At 27.3% G+C, this 14,600-nt stretch overlaps 1 protein-coding gene across 4 annotated transcripts in view; it reads left to right on the top strand.

Moving 5' to 3' along the window:
- Nucleotides 1-14,600, top strand: part of LOC100207695 (E3 ubiquitin-protein ligase UBR5) — a 123,853-nt gene that overhangs the window by 55,422 nt on the left and 53,831 nt on the right. For all 4 annotated transcript variants that reach the window (XM_065795745.1, XM_065795743.1, XM_065795744.1 and 1 more), the window contains 2 exons: nt 7,228-7,374; nt 7,455-7,715. In XM_065795745.1, coding sequence (XP_065651817.1) covers nt 7,228-7,374; nt 7,455-7,715 — 408 coding nt within the window. The remainder of the gene's footprint in view (nt 1-7,227; nt 7,375-7,454; nt 7,716-14,600) is intronic.

Here is a 14,600-nt window from a genome sequence, read left to right as displayed (position 1 = left end):
ATATATATAGTTATATATAACTATTAGTATAATGTGAACCAATATAAAAAGTAAAGGGTATGCCAAGCAAAATAGCAATAAAATTAATCTAAAAAGTTAATATTTTTTTAAAATTTATTCAGTAATACAACTTTTATTTAAAAATTTAGCACTAATTTATATATACATATATGTATATATATATATATATATATATATATATATATGCATATATATATATATATATATATATAGTTATATTTACATATATATACGTATATATATATATATATATATATATATATATATATATATATATATATATATATATATATATGTATATAGTTATATATATATACACACATATATATATATATATTTGTATATATGTATATATATATATACATACATATATATATATGTGTATATATATATATATATATATATATATATATATATATAGTTATACATATATATAGTTATATATATATATATATAGTTATATATATATACACATATATATATATATATATATTTGTATATTTGTATATATGTATATATATATATATACATATATATATATAGTTATATATATATATATATAGTTATATATATATATAGTTATATATATTTATATATATATATATATATGTATATATATTTATATATATATATATATATATATATATATATATATATGTATATATATACATATTGTTGTTTTGATAATGCGATAATAATCAACTCTTACAATTTGAGAGTGATCAATATAAAGTGAAGTAATCACAAAATAGATCAATAAATAAATAAATAAAAGGTTAGATGAAAAATATATGGCTGATGAGTGCCGCAATTGGCATGAAACTTTAGGTACCGTAAAAAAGTTGTTTTTTTCATCTGACCATATATATATATATATATATATATATATATATATATATATATATATATATATATATATATATATATATATATATATATATATATATATATATATATATATATATATTATATATATATATATATATTTATATATTTATATATATATATATATATATAACTATTAGTATAATGTGTACCAAAATAAAAAGTAAAAGGTATGCCAAGCAAAATAGCAATAAAATTAATCTAAAAAGTTTATATTTCTTAAAAATTTATTCAGTTGTACATCTTTTATTTAAAAATTTAGCACTAATTTGTATATATATATTAGGGCTGTCCAAAAAAATTTTTTTTTTCAGATTTGATTGCATAGTTGTTTATTTTGTGCCATTTGACATAGTAATTAACTGTGCAAAAAATCTTTCCAATCAGATAATGTTTAGGGGGTGCTCAATGACCATAAAGTTTTACGAAAAATGTGAAAAACATTCCACAAATTTCTAAAACCCGGTTAATTAGATTTTTCAGATTTGATCAGTTTTAATTATCTCTAAATATTAAATTCTGAATACAAATTACAATCCACATCCACTTTAGACTGGTTTATTAGCTGAGAAATTAATGAAATAAAATACTGCAATACGACTAAAGTTCTGCGGTTTTTGTTATATCAGAATTTTTCCAAAATAAAACACTAGGATTTTTGACTCTTTGTCATTGATTAAAATACGAATTATAAACAAAAAAACATATGAGCAATTAACATTTAATTATCGTAATGTTATAGTTCGTGCAATGTTAATGCTAGCAAGGACTATAACTCTTCAGAGTACACTTTCTGGCATCTGGCACTCGCTTTCTGTGATCCTCAACCACCTGAATTAACCTCTGCATTTCAGATTCATTCCTTGTAATCGATTCATTAAACATTGACATTTAAGCCACAGATCGTTCGGCAGCATCATTTACTACTTTCAATGAATATACTAAATTTTTTCCTTCTTGGTATTCTGGGGAATCATTCCAGGTAGCTGGATCGTTGTTGAACAGAAAATCAATATCAACCTTCATTGACCGCAACGCACTTGCTGAAACTGATGTCACCAGCATGTCCAGAGATTTCTTCTCTAGACTTTCAATGTTCTTTAATTTGATCAACCTTTCAGACCAGTTCTCACCGTGAAATTTCATGTTGGAAATCATTTTTCGCTTCTCTTCCGTTTGAAGTTTGTTTGAAAACAAAGCTAGTGGGACCAATTCTGGTGAAAGGTACCACAAATGGTTTTGAAAGTTCTTGACTGCTGCTTCGGAAATCGTTTTATTCACAACTGCAAACTGCTTAAGTTGCTGAAACAGAAACAAGTCATTAACTGGAGCATCGCTGGCATTTGTGCATGAAATCCAAGATTTTACATAAACCAGACTAGCAAATAAGCAAAATTCACAGAGATTTTTTTCCTCTTTTGTGGTCAACTTGAACTCTTCACGAAATAAATAAATCTTAAAACAATAAATAACCTTGGCCATCCAGCGAGCCATGTGATAAGCACCAGAGATCTTGAAATGATAATTTTTCTCTTCTTGATCAGGCAGTTTTCCAAGTATTAACAGACAGAGATCCATGATTTCTTTGTAGTCATCCCTTGGCATTTTAACATGCAGGTTTTCTTTGAGGAATGCAATCACTTCATTTTGTAGTTCTTGCACCAGGGGTATTTTCATTCGAATGTCATCCAGAGGTTTAAAATTTCCTTGATCAACTTTGGGCCAATATTGCTGAAATCTCTGGAAAAGAGGTATGTTGGGACCAGATGATGGTCCAAATAGTGATCCAAACACTCCTGCTACTATGATCTCATGAACATGGTGTCTGCAAGCGAAGTATAACAAATTTCTACCTATATGTTTCTCTAGAACTACACATGCACCATTTTTGGAGCCAGTGTTAGAGGCTGTAGTATCAAAACTCATTCCAATAACATCACCAATTATGTCCCAGAAATTAAGCAGATGAATAACTGCTTTTGCTTGGGCTTCTCCAGTTCCAGCTGATAGTTTTGCTATTCCAAGTATTTTGTCAACATTGTGACCTGTCACACCTACAGATAGCCGGTCAACATTTGCTTTAGGGGCTGCAGAATTTGTACGATCTATCATCAGTTTGCCATCCCAGTGGACGATTAATGGTGGTTTGTCCAAATCGCAGAATTCAGTTCGAACAGTGGCTTCAATATTTGATCGATGATAGGTTCGTTTTCTACGGACTGTAGAACGTGACAATGATCCATCATCGAGGTTCTGTCCACCAGCCCTTGCAATTGCTGCTGCTAGTATAGTAAATTTTGTGTCAGATAGATTAATTCTGTCTAATGTTGATGAAACATCAGGCGAGTCAAGAATTGTATCTAAGATACATTGTCGTTTTGGAGTACTTGCTAAACTTGATTCAGCTGACCCTGAAGAACTTGCTTTACTGACTTGTTGTCTGTAATAAACAGGGATTTCTATCTCAAAATCTCTATCAACCATTTTGTCATTATCAACAGCATCGTTATCGTTGTCATCACTATAACTTTCGTCATGTAAAGGTTCAATAACAGGAACTATTGCACTCGCACCAGATTGTCTTTGCTCTTCTTTTAGCTTTCGTTCTCTCTCTGCTTGTTCTTTGTCCTCTCCAAACATCACCATTTTTCTCTGACATCTTTGATCCAATAAAAATTCTTTATCTTCTTCAATTCTGATCATGGTTTCAGCATCCTTGTGGGCAATGTCAAAAAGTAGGCCAATGGTGTCTGTAAATGATTTCTCTCTCGATTTCTGAGAATCTGACAATCTGGATTTATTTTTTTTTATTAATTTAAATTCCTGGACTAAAGTTTTCAACTTTAAGACTACATTCGGATGAAATGCTGTCAGAATACGGGCTTTATTCCAAATAATAATCAGTTCATCAACAGTTGTTTTAAGACTTTCAGGCACTGACTTTTTGGTTGAATTAAGATGATAAAAAAATGTTTTTAAAACATCAGATGTTAAGGGAAGAACTTTATCTGGAAGATTTGGCTCTGGTTGTCCAATTAAAAAGATTTTGGTTTGAAGTCGTGTAGAGGTAGCAACACGAGATGATGCTGCCATTTCAATGATAACTGAAATATTATGAGAAAATCAAAACTCAATACCATATTATACAAACTTATCATTCAGTTGTTGGTTTATGCAGCTGCAGCAATATATTATAATAATTATTACTAAAGAAATTAAATAAATATTTTCAAATTAGAAATTATTATTATCTGCACTTAATAACAAACAATACACTACCAGACTACCATGCTAGTTTTCTGTAATAGGTTACTAAGGTTAGGTACTATCAAAATATTAATACATTTGTTGTCAAACTGAAATTCCAAATAAAAATAATATTTATACTTGTAAACCTTTTTATTCTGTTTGAACAAATTCTAAATTGAGTTAAATAATAGTATTAAAATTATGAATACAAATTTTAACAAAATGATATAAACACAGTTGTTTTAAACACTAGCAGACATTTTTTAGTCTGGTGCCCTGATGACAGTTAATCTGCTGCACTTTAATTAATCTATATAGCACGCAATCAGACAATATTTCAGTGGAAAAAATCTAACTAACCAGGTTTTAGAAATTTTTGGAACTTTGGAACTTTGGAACTTTTTACACGTTTTTGACGTTTTTCGTAAAACTTTATGGTCATTGAGCACCCTCTAAACATTATCTGATTGGAAAGATTTTTTCCACAGTCAATTACTATGTCAAATGGCACAAAATAAACAACTATGCATTCAAATCCGAGAAAATTTTTTTTTTCCTGTGTTCACATGAACAGCCCTAATATATATATATATATATATATATATATATATATATATATATATATATATATATATATATATATATATATATATATATATGTATATATATATATATATATATATGTATATGTTTGTATGTATATATATATATATATTTATATATATGTATATATATATGTGTATATATATATATGTATATATATATATATATATATATATATGTGTATATATATATATGTATATACAGTATTGGACAAAACATTTGCAACCAACATCGAACAATGCTAAAAAGTGTTCCTAATTTTACATGTCTTAAAAACGAAACGAACTATACTACCACAGCAAACAGTTCAGGAGTCTGGAGTCATAGCATGCCATGACATGAGCAATCAGCTGACAGGTGACAGCACACAGGCAGAATTTCGTTGACAAGTGCCATTTTGCAGCGGACAAAACAAGTGCAACTTTTTTGGTTCGTTTCATTTTCTTAAGTCTGGTCTGTGTCAACGTCACGAAAGTTTTTTAATAATTAAAGGAAGTACCCAGAAGTTTCCAGAAACATGCAGAAGCTTCCAGAAGTTTCCAGAAGAAGCATCTGGAAGCATCCAGTAGCATCCAGAAATATCCAGAAACATTCAAAAGCATCCAGACGCATCCAGAAGCTTCCAGAAGCATCGAAAAGAAGCATCTATAATCTTCTAGAACAGGTTCACACAGGTTCATTTTACTATATAAGAGACATGTAAATCGACATGTAATTCAGTCAGTATATGGAAGTCAATCAGTCAGTATTATCAAGACAGTTTATTGAAGTGAGTTTTATCAAAGTGTTTTATCAAAGAACATCAATACAAGAAGTGAAATACAACAAGTGTTTCATTACATCAATGCAGTCCACATCCAACCAAGACGTTGTGTTCCACAGAGTATTATTGTATCATCACAAGGTTAATGTAACACGGTATACCTTGAGAAGCGTGATTATTTATTTTTATTATTTTTATGACTTCAAGTGCAAAAATGGCTCCCGACAGTCTTGGATTGGAACTAAGAAAGAAAATTATTGGCGATTACGTAAGTGCAATCTCACAAAAAAGTATTTGTGATAAGTATCGCGTGAAAAAATGGACCGTATCAAGACTATGTTCCAAATATCGTTCTACGGGGAAGTTGGCAGCAGATAACAAAGGTGGAAGACCGCGTTCCACCACTTCTAGAGAGGATTCTATGATCGTCAGATCCGTCAAGAAGGATCCCTGGATATCATCAGTCGAGATACAAAAGCAATGAAAGCTGCCTGTATCGGACCGAACAATCAGACGACGTGCTGTTGAAGCCGGATTGTTTTCTCGACGCCCTGCAAAGAAACCGCAGATTTCACTAATAAACCAGAAAAAAAGACTCCTGTTTGCTACATCTCATATTGACTGGAATGTGCAGAAACGGCGAACTGTCCTGTTCAGTGATGAATCGAAGTTCAACATCATTGGGAGTGATGGCATTTGTCGTGTACGTCGACTGGCCGGAAAATGCCTTGATTTACGTTACTGCCATAAGACCGTGAAGCATGGTGGAGGCAATGTAATGGTCTGGGGGTGTTTTTCTGCTAACGGTCTAGGTCCAATACATCGAAACGATGGAATAATGGACCGTTTCATGTATAAAAATATCCTGAAAGATGTTATGTTACCTCATGCTGAATGGAATATGCCAATAAAATGGGTTTTTCAGCAAGACAACGATCCGAAACACACTGCAAAAGTAGTGAAGCAGTGGTTTCAAGACAACCACCTATCGGTGATGGATTGGCTGCCTAAATCTCCGGATCTCAACCCTATCGAGAACCTGTGGGAGATCGTCAACCGCAGAATTAAACGTGAAGGTGTTCGTAATAAGGATCAACTGTTTGAACAAATCCAAAAGGCCTGGGCAGCAATTCCACAAAGTTTCATTGATCACCTGATCAAATCTATGCCTCGAAGATTCAAGGCTGTGATCGACAACAAAGGATTCGCCACGAAATATTGATAGCGAAATACAGCTTGGTCAACATTTTGTTGAGTTGCAGTTGTTTTGTCCAGAAGGAAATCAACTTTTTTTAATACTTTTGATTAATTTGTTAATTTTCGTGTACAAATAATGAACTTTGTGATGAATAAAACTTGAAGAACTTTGTCTCTAAACAGTTACATAGTTATTTCTCTAAATTGAAAAAATGCAGTACTTTTATATAAAGAAACTAAATTAGCATTATTTGGTTGCACTTGTTTTGTCCGATACTGTATATATGTATATATATATATATATATATATATATATATATATATATATATATATATATATATATATATATATATATATAATATATACACACACACACATACACACACACACACACATATATATATATATATATATATATATATATATATATATATATATATATATATATATATATATATATATATATATATATGTATATATATATATAAGTTGTAATATTATAAATTAGGTTAAAAAGAACTTCTCCAACTGCATACTGTGATTGCTGGGAAAAATGTCCATGTAAATCACTTATTTCAGGTGATCAATCTGCAAGAAATCAACTTTTACATAAACTTGTTGATGAAACTGATTTATGCACTTTACCAAATAATAGGTAAATTTAATCTGTGTTGATTTATAAAAATTGTTTTAGTGATTATAATAAAAAAGTTCTATTTATATATATTTTTTTAGAGGTCAACATATTTTGTTGTTTCTTGTACATACTGTTGCTCGGCAAAACACTGAACAGACACAGTATGTTCAAAAGCGGAACTCCTCCTCTGATACATCAAAATCATCTGGACTGCGCAAAGTTCATTCTCAGAAACCATTACCATATCACGACTTAGAACCTCCTAAGTTTGCAAAAACAACACTCTTATACATATTAAAAAATTGGTTGGCAGTGAAATCAATGATTCTTTTTGGATGCAGCTTAACTGGAATTAAAAGGTTTAGTTCTTATTTTGGTATAACTAAAAATATTTAACAAAATACTTCAAGACTTCTGCAGACTTATATATTAAAAAAAAATACTTCAAATATATTATGCACACTTAAATATTTAACAAAATACTACAAATATATTATGCAGACATGAATATTTGACAAAATACTTCAAATATGTTCTATATTTAACAAAATATTAACTATAAATTCAGTAGGTAAGTTATTAGGGGCAGCGCAAATGTTTTGTAATTTTCAAATTTAAATGATTTAACAAAATAGTTATATAATTTATAATTACTTTTTATCTTTAGAGGGTTTTATTTAGAATATAAAATAAAATAATTACTTATTCTTAGCTATTAATTTTTTATAAAAGTGTTAACATAACAAATTAGGCAATAATATAATGATATAACAATATTCACTGTGACAATTGACGAAATTATTTGTAGAGCACAATAACAGGAGATGTTGTGCTATAACAGCTTTAAATGTTTATATAATAGCATTGTTTACTTTTTAATGATATAATCTTTATTTAGTGTTATTTAACAAATAATTTTTGCAATAGTTTGATTAATTTTTGAATTGATCAATTGTTTATTGATTCTATAATATATGAGGGTAAATGATTCCAAGCTTCTACAACTCCACATGAAAAGAAATTAAATCTAGCATTACTCATTACTCGTAGTATTCCTTTGTTAACTTTTGGTTATGACCATGAAAATTGTAATGTTTTAATTGAGCTTTACATTTTGAGTCATTTATTTAATTAATTTTTTCATATTTTTTTGTATTTTATATTATAAAATTTAATCTCTTCGTAAACGATGCTCTTCTAGTGTTGTTAATTTTATTAACTGCAATCTTCTTTCATATGGCATTTTTTTAAAAGCTGGTACTAGTTTTGTAGCACTTCTAATTATCTCATGATCATAAGTAATAATCTCAATATTATGTAACTAGAAAATTTATGATCGCTCCTGGCACCCTTTTACACTTGTAAATAATATTTATTTTGAGAATTGATGTGAAGCTGGTGAAGGCAAAGAAATCTTATAAATAAATATGCATACCTAATTAGTGTTTATAAGTGAAAAAGAGTTACAATTAAAAATTTAAATGACTGAAAACAAATGTTAAAAATAAAAAATTCCAAGTTAAAAAATTTTATTAAAGAATTTCTTTATAAACCATATTAAGAGCATAAAGATAACTTTCTTTAAAAGCCTTTCTTTAAAAGCAAGTCATGTTACTTGCATTAAAGTTATTTATTAACTGATTACTTAACTATTTATTACCCACTGTGTCTTTTATTATACTAATATTCATTATTATTAATATATTATCAACAACTAGTTAATTAATAAAAAAATATATAAAAAAGGACTCCAGAGGATTTGATTAAGCACTGCACTGCACAATATTGTAACTCAATAAGTTAATAAAGTTTTAATAAAATAAATTTGTTTTGACAGATGATATTTTTAAAGTAATTAACTCGCTTTAAAATAAAATAACTTCAGTATGATTAATACGTAAGCATTACCTCAGTGTTACACTATCAGTGAATTAGTGACCTGGGTAAAAATATATTAGATACTATTATGAAATCTACTTAAAAGTGTTGGAGAATGTTTTACACGCAGACTTATGTTATGCCAGAGACTGGGGTCGTGATGCCACTATCTTATAAATAAATTTCTATCAATTGCCTCTTGGTAGATGATTTCCAATTTTGTGAATTCGAATAGATAATCTATTCGGTTTATATCAGATGAATTCCACGGTCACAGCAAAACGCGCTTGTTTTTTTTTATCTAGGAATGCAGTAACACTCCAATCTTTGTGGAGCAATGCTGAGTCATGCACTAAATCTTCATCACCAGGGAACCATTCTTGGACCTGGAGCAGAAGCCTGTTTTTCAGTACTCTCTTATACTGGTCTTGCCTGATGGTTCTTTCCATGATGTAGAGGTGATCCATACTCTTTGCCTCAGAATGGTTAACCTTTTCTACAATGCAGTCCATGTGAAATTTTTCTTTTGGGCATTGTCAAACAAATGAGCTTTTGTTTACCAAAATTTAAAATGTTGACTTATCTGAGAAGACCTGTGAAATATTATCTTTATTATAAAGATATAGTATTTTAGGGATTTTACAATGTTATATTCACTCAATCCTAGAATTAGAATAGTTACAAATTAAGATTTTTGTATTAAAATTAACAAAACTAATAAATTATTAATTAAAATTAAACTTATAATTCTTAAGCAATACTTACGCTTAGTCCTGAACTCGAAACAACTGCAAAAAAGAATAATTGAACTCACTCTAACAACACTTTTCACCAATTGACAGCTAAATGAGAAATATGACAGCTAAATGACTGACAATATTGCAACATTTTAAAAACAATAATAATGATATCAGTAACTAAAGTATACAAGAAAATTTAAAAACAGATTATTTGCTCGCAAAATTCATTTAAACTTTAAAATTACAAAAAAAAGTAAATTGTCTCTAATAATATTGCCACCCACTGTATACAAAAAAAATTTACTTTAATAAAAAATTTACTTTGATAAAAAAAAATACTACAAATATATTTTACAGAATTTTTAAAATGAGCTTCTAAAAGAAGATTGATAAATTTTTTTTTTTTAATTTAATGCTGTAATAGATTTTCACATACTCTTCCCCAAGCCCTTTTTAACGATGTGCGCAAAAAATATGTTATTGATTCTATTTATTTACACAATTTTTTAAATTGTAAATTAGTTAAAAAATAAGTATACTTTAATCTTGTAATATACTATCTTGTAAATAATCTTTTTTATTAGGATGTAAATAATTTTTTTTATTAGGATGTAAATAATTTTTTTTATTAGGATGTAAATAATTTTATTAGCAGTGAAAGGATTAAAATTTTTTGACAAATTTTTTTAATGGAAAAAAATTTATTTTATTTTCTTTAGAAAAAAAGTTTGACATTATGAACTTAAGAACATTTCATGTTTTAGGATTACAATTAAAGGATTTTAGGATTACCTATTCCTTGCAAATCGAACCTCAAGCACTGCATCTTTATTGAATGCTGTGAGGTAGTAGTGTTGTGTTAGTTATCAAATGTTGTAAGATAGTGGTGTAGTGTAGATTGTGGTGTAGTGTTAGTTATCGAATGTTGTAAGGTAGTGGAATAGTGTTTTATATATATATATATATATATATATATATATATATATATATATATATATATATATATATATATATATATATATATATATATATATATAATATATATATATATGATTTATTGCTTTTTTGAAAATGGTATGAATAACTGTTTCGAAGTTGTTAAATTCGATTTTTTGCAGCTATGCATGTCGAGGTAATCAGATTTATATTACTTTCATTACTGTAACACAGTTCTTTAGTTTGTATCATGTGACTGTTTTTCCTGCATTTAGTTTTAATCAAATTTATTATAATAACACCACTGTAATATGGAGGTCACCATATATCCAAGTTCAAAAAAATCTTAAGTTGTTACAATGCTAATATATTTACCTCTATTTACACCCTGAAAATAAAAGCCTCCTTATTATTTTCATAGCTTTATAATACTTTTATTAGTTCTTTGAAACACAAAGTGTTTCAAAGAACTAATAAATCACATTAGTGGTATGCTATGTTATAAATTTTTTAGTAGCTTATTTAGTGTATAATCAGCACTATACTATATAAATATGTGAATTAATTGAAATATTTCTGGTCTTCAAATTTCCAGTTTATTTAAAACCATGACCTTTGTTTTTATAATAAAGTTCAATAATTATTCAATAAGAAATATGTGTTGATCTTGAAATTGTGATATAAAACTTCTTGGTTTAAACTTTAATTTGTTTGAATAATCATTAGATAAAACTAGAAAAATAAAGCAGACACTACAATGTAATATTAAAAAAGTTAATATATATATATATATATATATATATATATATATATATATATATATATATATATATATATATATATATATATATATATATATATTTATTTATTTATAAATATAAATCACCACAGGTTCTCTTGATACTTTTTTTTAAATTGTCTTAAGAAATTTTTTCTAGATTTTTGATTTTAACATCTTTGCTTTAATTACAAACAAACAGTAATGGTGCTTTTTAATGGCTTCTCTAAAGTTTGTGTTAAAGGTTCCAAAGTTTTAAGATTTGAGTCATAGTTCAAATTATTTTATCTATTGCTTCTTTTTGATTTATGTTGAAAATTTACCTGTTTTAATTGTTATTTTAATCTCTTGAAAATTTGATATTTTGTTTTCATCTTCCAATTCAATTATGTATTTAATATATAAATTAATTTAATTTTTTAAAATCACTACAATAATATAAACAAGTTATATGTTATTTAACAACTTTTTTATTATTACTATAAAGGTATGTTTATTTTTTTGTAATATTAAATGATTAAATTTAATTTTGCATTTTTAAAAATGTTTAATATTAACAAATTTTACGTTTAGGAAGGAAAACCGAAAAAAAAAGTTGCGATAAAAATAAGCTGATTTTTTATTAAGAACAAATGAAATTTAAAAATTGAACAATATTTAGTAATATTTTTAAATAGATTTGACAGTTAAGTTAAACCCAAACATTAACTATAATTTTAATAAACTTAAATATATTTTTTAAATCAAAATTAAATTATATATTTTTTAAATCTAAACTAAGTTATATATATTTTTTTATCAAAATAAAATTGTATATTTTTATTAAATTAGTTTTAAATTAAATCATATTTTTTATCAGAATTAAGTTATGTTTTTTTGATCTTTGCTTCAAGCTTAAAAAATCAATCGTTACAATAAATTTTTTGATTAGTAAATATTTACTTATAAAAAATTTATTTAAATTTATTATTTAAATAGCACTTATATCAAACATAATTGTCATTCAAACTTTTGTAAGAAATATTTTTACATAAACGTCATTCAAAAGTTAATGTGACTTTTTTAAAAATTAATTGCTTCTTTTATCTTACCGCTTTTAGTATAATTTAAAAGTTAAAAAATGATAAAAAGTTGCTTAACCAAAATCGCTTATTGCTTACGTAAAAATCACTTAAGGCCTATGTAAATCACTCTACGCTTTAAAACAATGCCTGATGTTGGTTGTTTAATATTCGTTGAAAAGAAATGGCATTATTTCTTTTGTGCATGAATATCATCTATGTACCTAAAAATATTTTTTGTTCTAGTGGTGGAATAAAGCGCTAATAATAATAAAAATAAAGTTGCTTTATTTTTAAAAAACTGCTGAAAACCCTCTGCAAGTTTTACCATGAGTAAATTTTACCATGGAAGTCCTATAGGGCCTTAATCCACAATCTCATAAATTTCCTTCATTCTACAAAAACTTATATAAACACATTTCTATTATTTTTTTCTGAGATGCATATACAGGTTTTATTACTGAGAGTTTTTTCAGTATATTTAAATGTAGGAAGATCTCTAACATATCAAGAAGAACTTTTGTGGCCTCTCCCCAGTGGGATTATGTGGTATAGATTCAAAATATCAAAATGTAGGGCACCAGTATTTCATTGTTTCATATATTCCATAATTTAACTACTTTAACAAAATTTAATGAGTTTTTTATACTTCTATTTTATATTGGTTAAAATATGTTTACTAAATATTGCGATATTCCATAACTTTGTGCGCTGATTTTTGAAACTAATTATTGCATAGGGTATGATTTTTCCAGTTTGTTATTGGTTTGCTTGGGTAAAGATTTTTGTATTCTTGTTTGGTAAATTGTTCATTTTTATTCAATTTTAATATATAAGTTCTAATTCTACTAACGAATTTGAGGAATGGTCCCTCATTTATCTACTGTTTTTTTGTGTTCAATTCACAATGCCTGTTCTTTTATCAAAAGAGTATATACCAATGTTTTTGTCCTTTTTTAATTATTTTAATGCTAGACTGATCGCAACTTATATTGCTATTGTTTTGCGGTTTGATGTTTTTAGTTGTGTTAACAGATTTCTTATATACCTAGTGTATACTTGATAGAATGCAAGTGTAAACAAAAGTACATTAACAATACAAAATTTTCTAGATTTTTGAAACAACATAAATGCAGTACTAGAAGAAAAATGGGACCAATCTGTAGTTGGGCATCATAAAAAAAAATGTTTATGCTTTGTAAAATGTAAGCATGTAAAAATGTTAAAAATAAAAAGCTAAAAATTTTAATTAAAAGTTTAGGCGGACCCAAAATGGAGGTCTATGGAGAGTCTGGATAACAATCAGTGTGTCAAAATGTAAATTTGGATGCGTTTTTTTTAAAACTTAATAAGAAGCCTAATTAATGCAAGCTACAGAGAAGCCATGAAGAAGTGACATTGCCATTAGTTTATAATTAATGCTATTCATGATTTTTACCAAACCGAAAATTTGAACACCAGAAGTATTTCTTGATAATGTTACTTGCGATCACTAATAATTCGTTTATAATACTTTTAATACGACTAATAATTAGTGTTCTGCGTTATAGACAAGCAATTCAAGGTTTTCCTTTCAAACCTGATTCAAATTTGTGGACATATTTCATATTGTATTGGGGTTTCTTTTTTGTATTAGCTTTGTTTTCATGTTATAATTTTTACTCTCTTATTTTTCTTTTAGCTATGCAGCTTACAAATGTAGGCCTCTTCATAAGCTATACATAAGGCCTCTACATAAGCTATACATAAGGCCTCTACATAAGCTATACATAAGGCCTCTTCATAAGCTATACATAAGGCCTCTTCATAAGCTATACATAAGGCCTCTTCATAAGCTATACATAAGGCCTC

Source organism: Hydra vulgaris, chromosome 04 (genome assembly GCF_038396675.1).
Source record: "Hydra vulgaris chromosome 04, alternate assembly HydraT2T_AEP".
Taxonomy (NCBI): Eukaryota; Metazoa; Cnidaria; class Hydrozoa; order Anthoathecata; family Hydridae; genus Hydra; species Hydra vulgaris.
The sequence above is the reverse complement of the archived record's forward strand: the minus strand, read 5'-3'. Positions and strand labels throughout refer to the sequence as shown.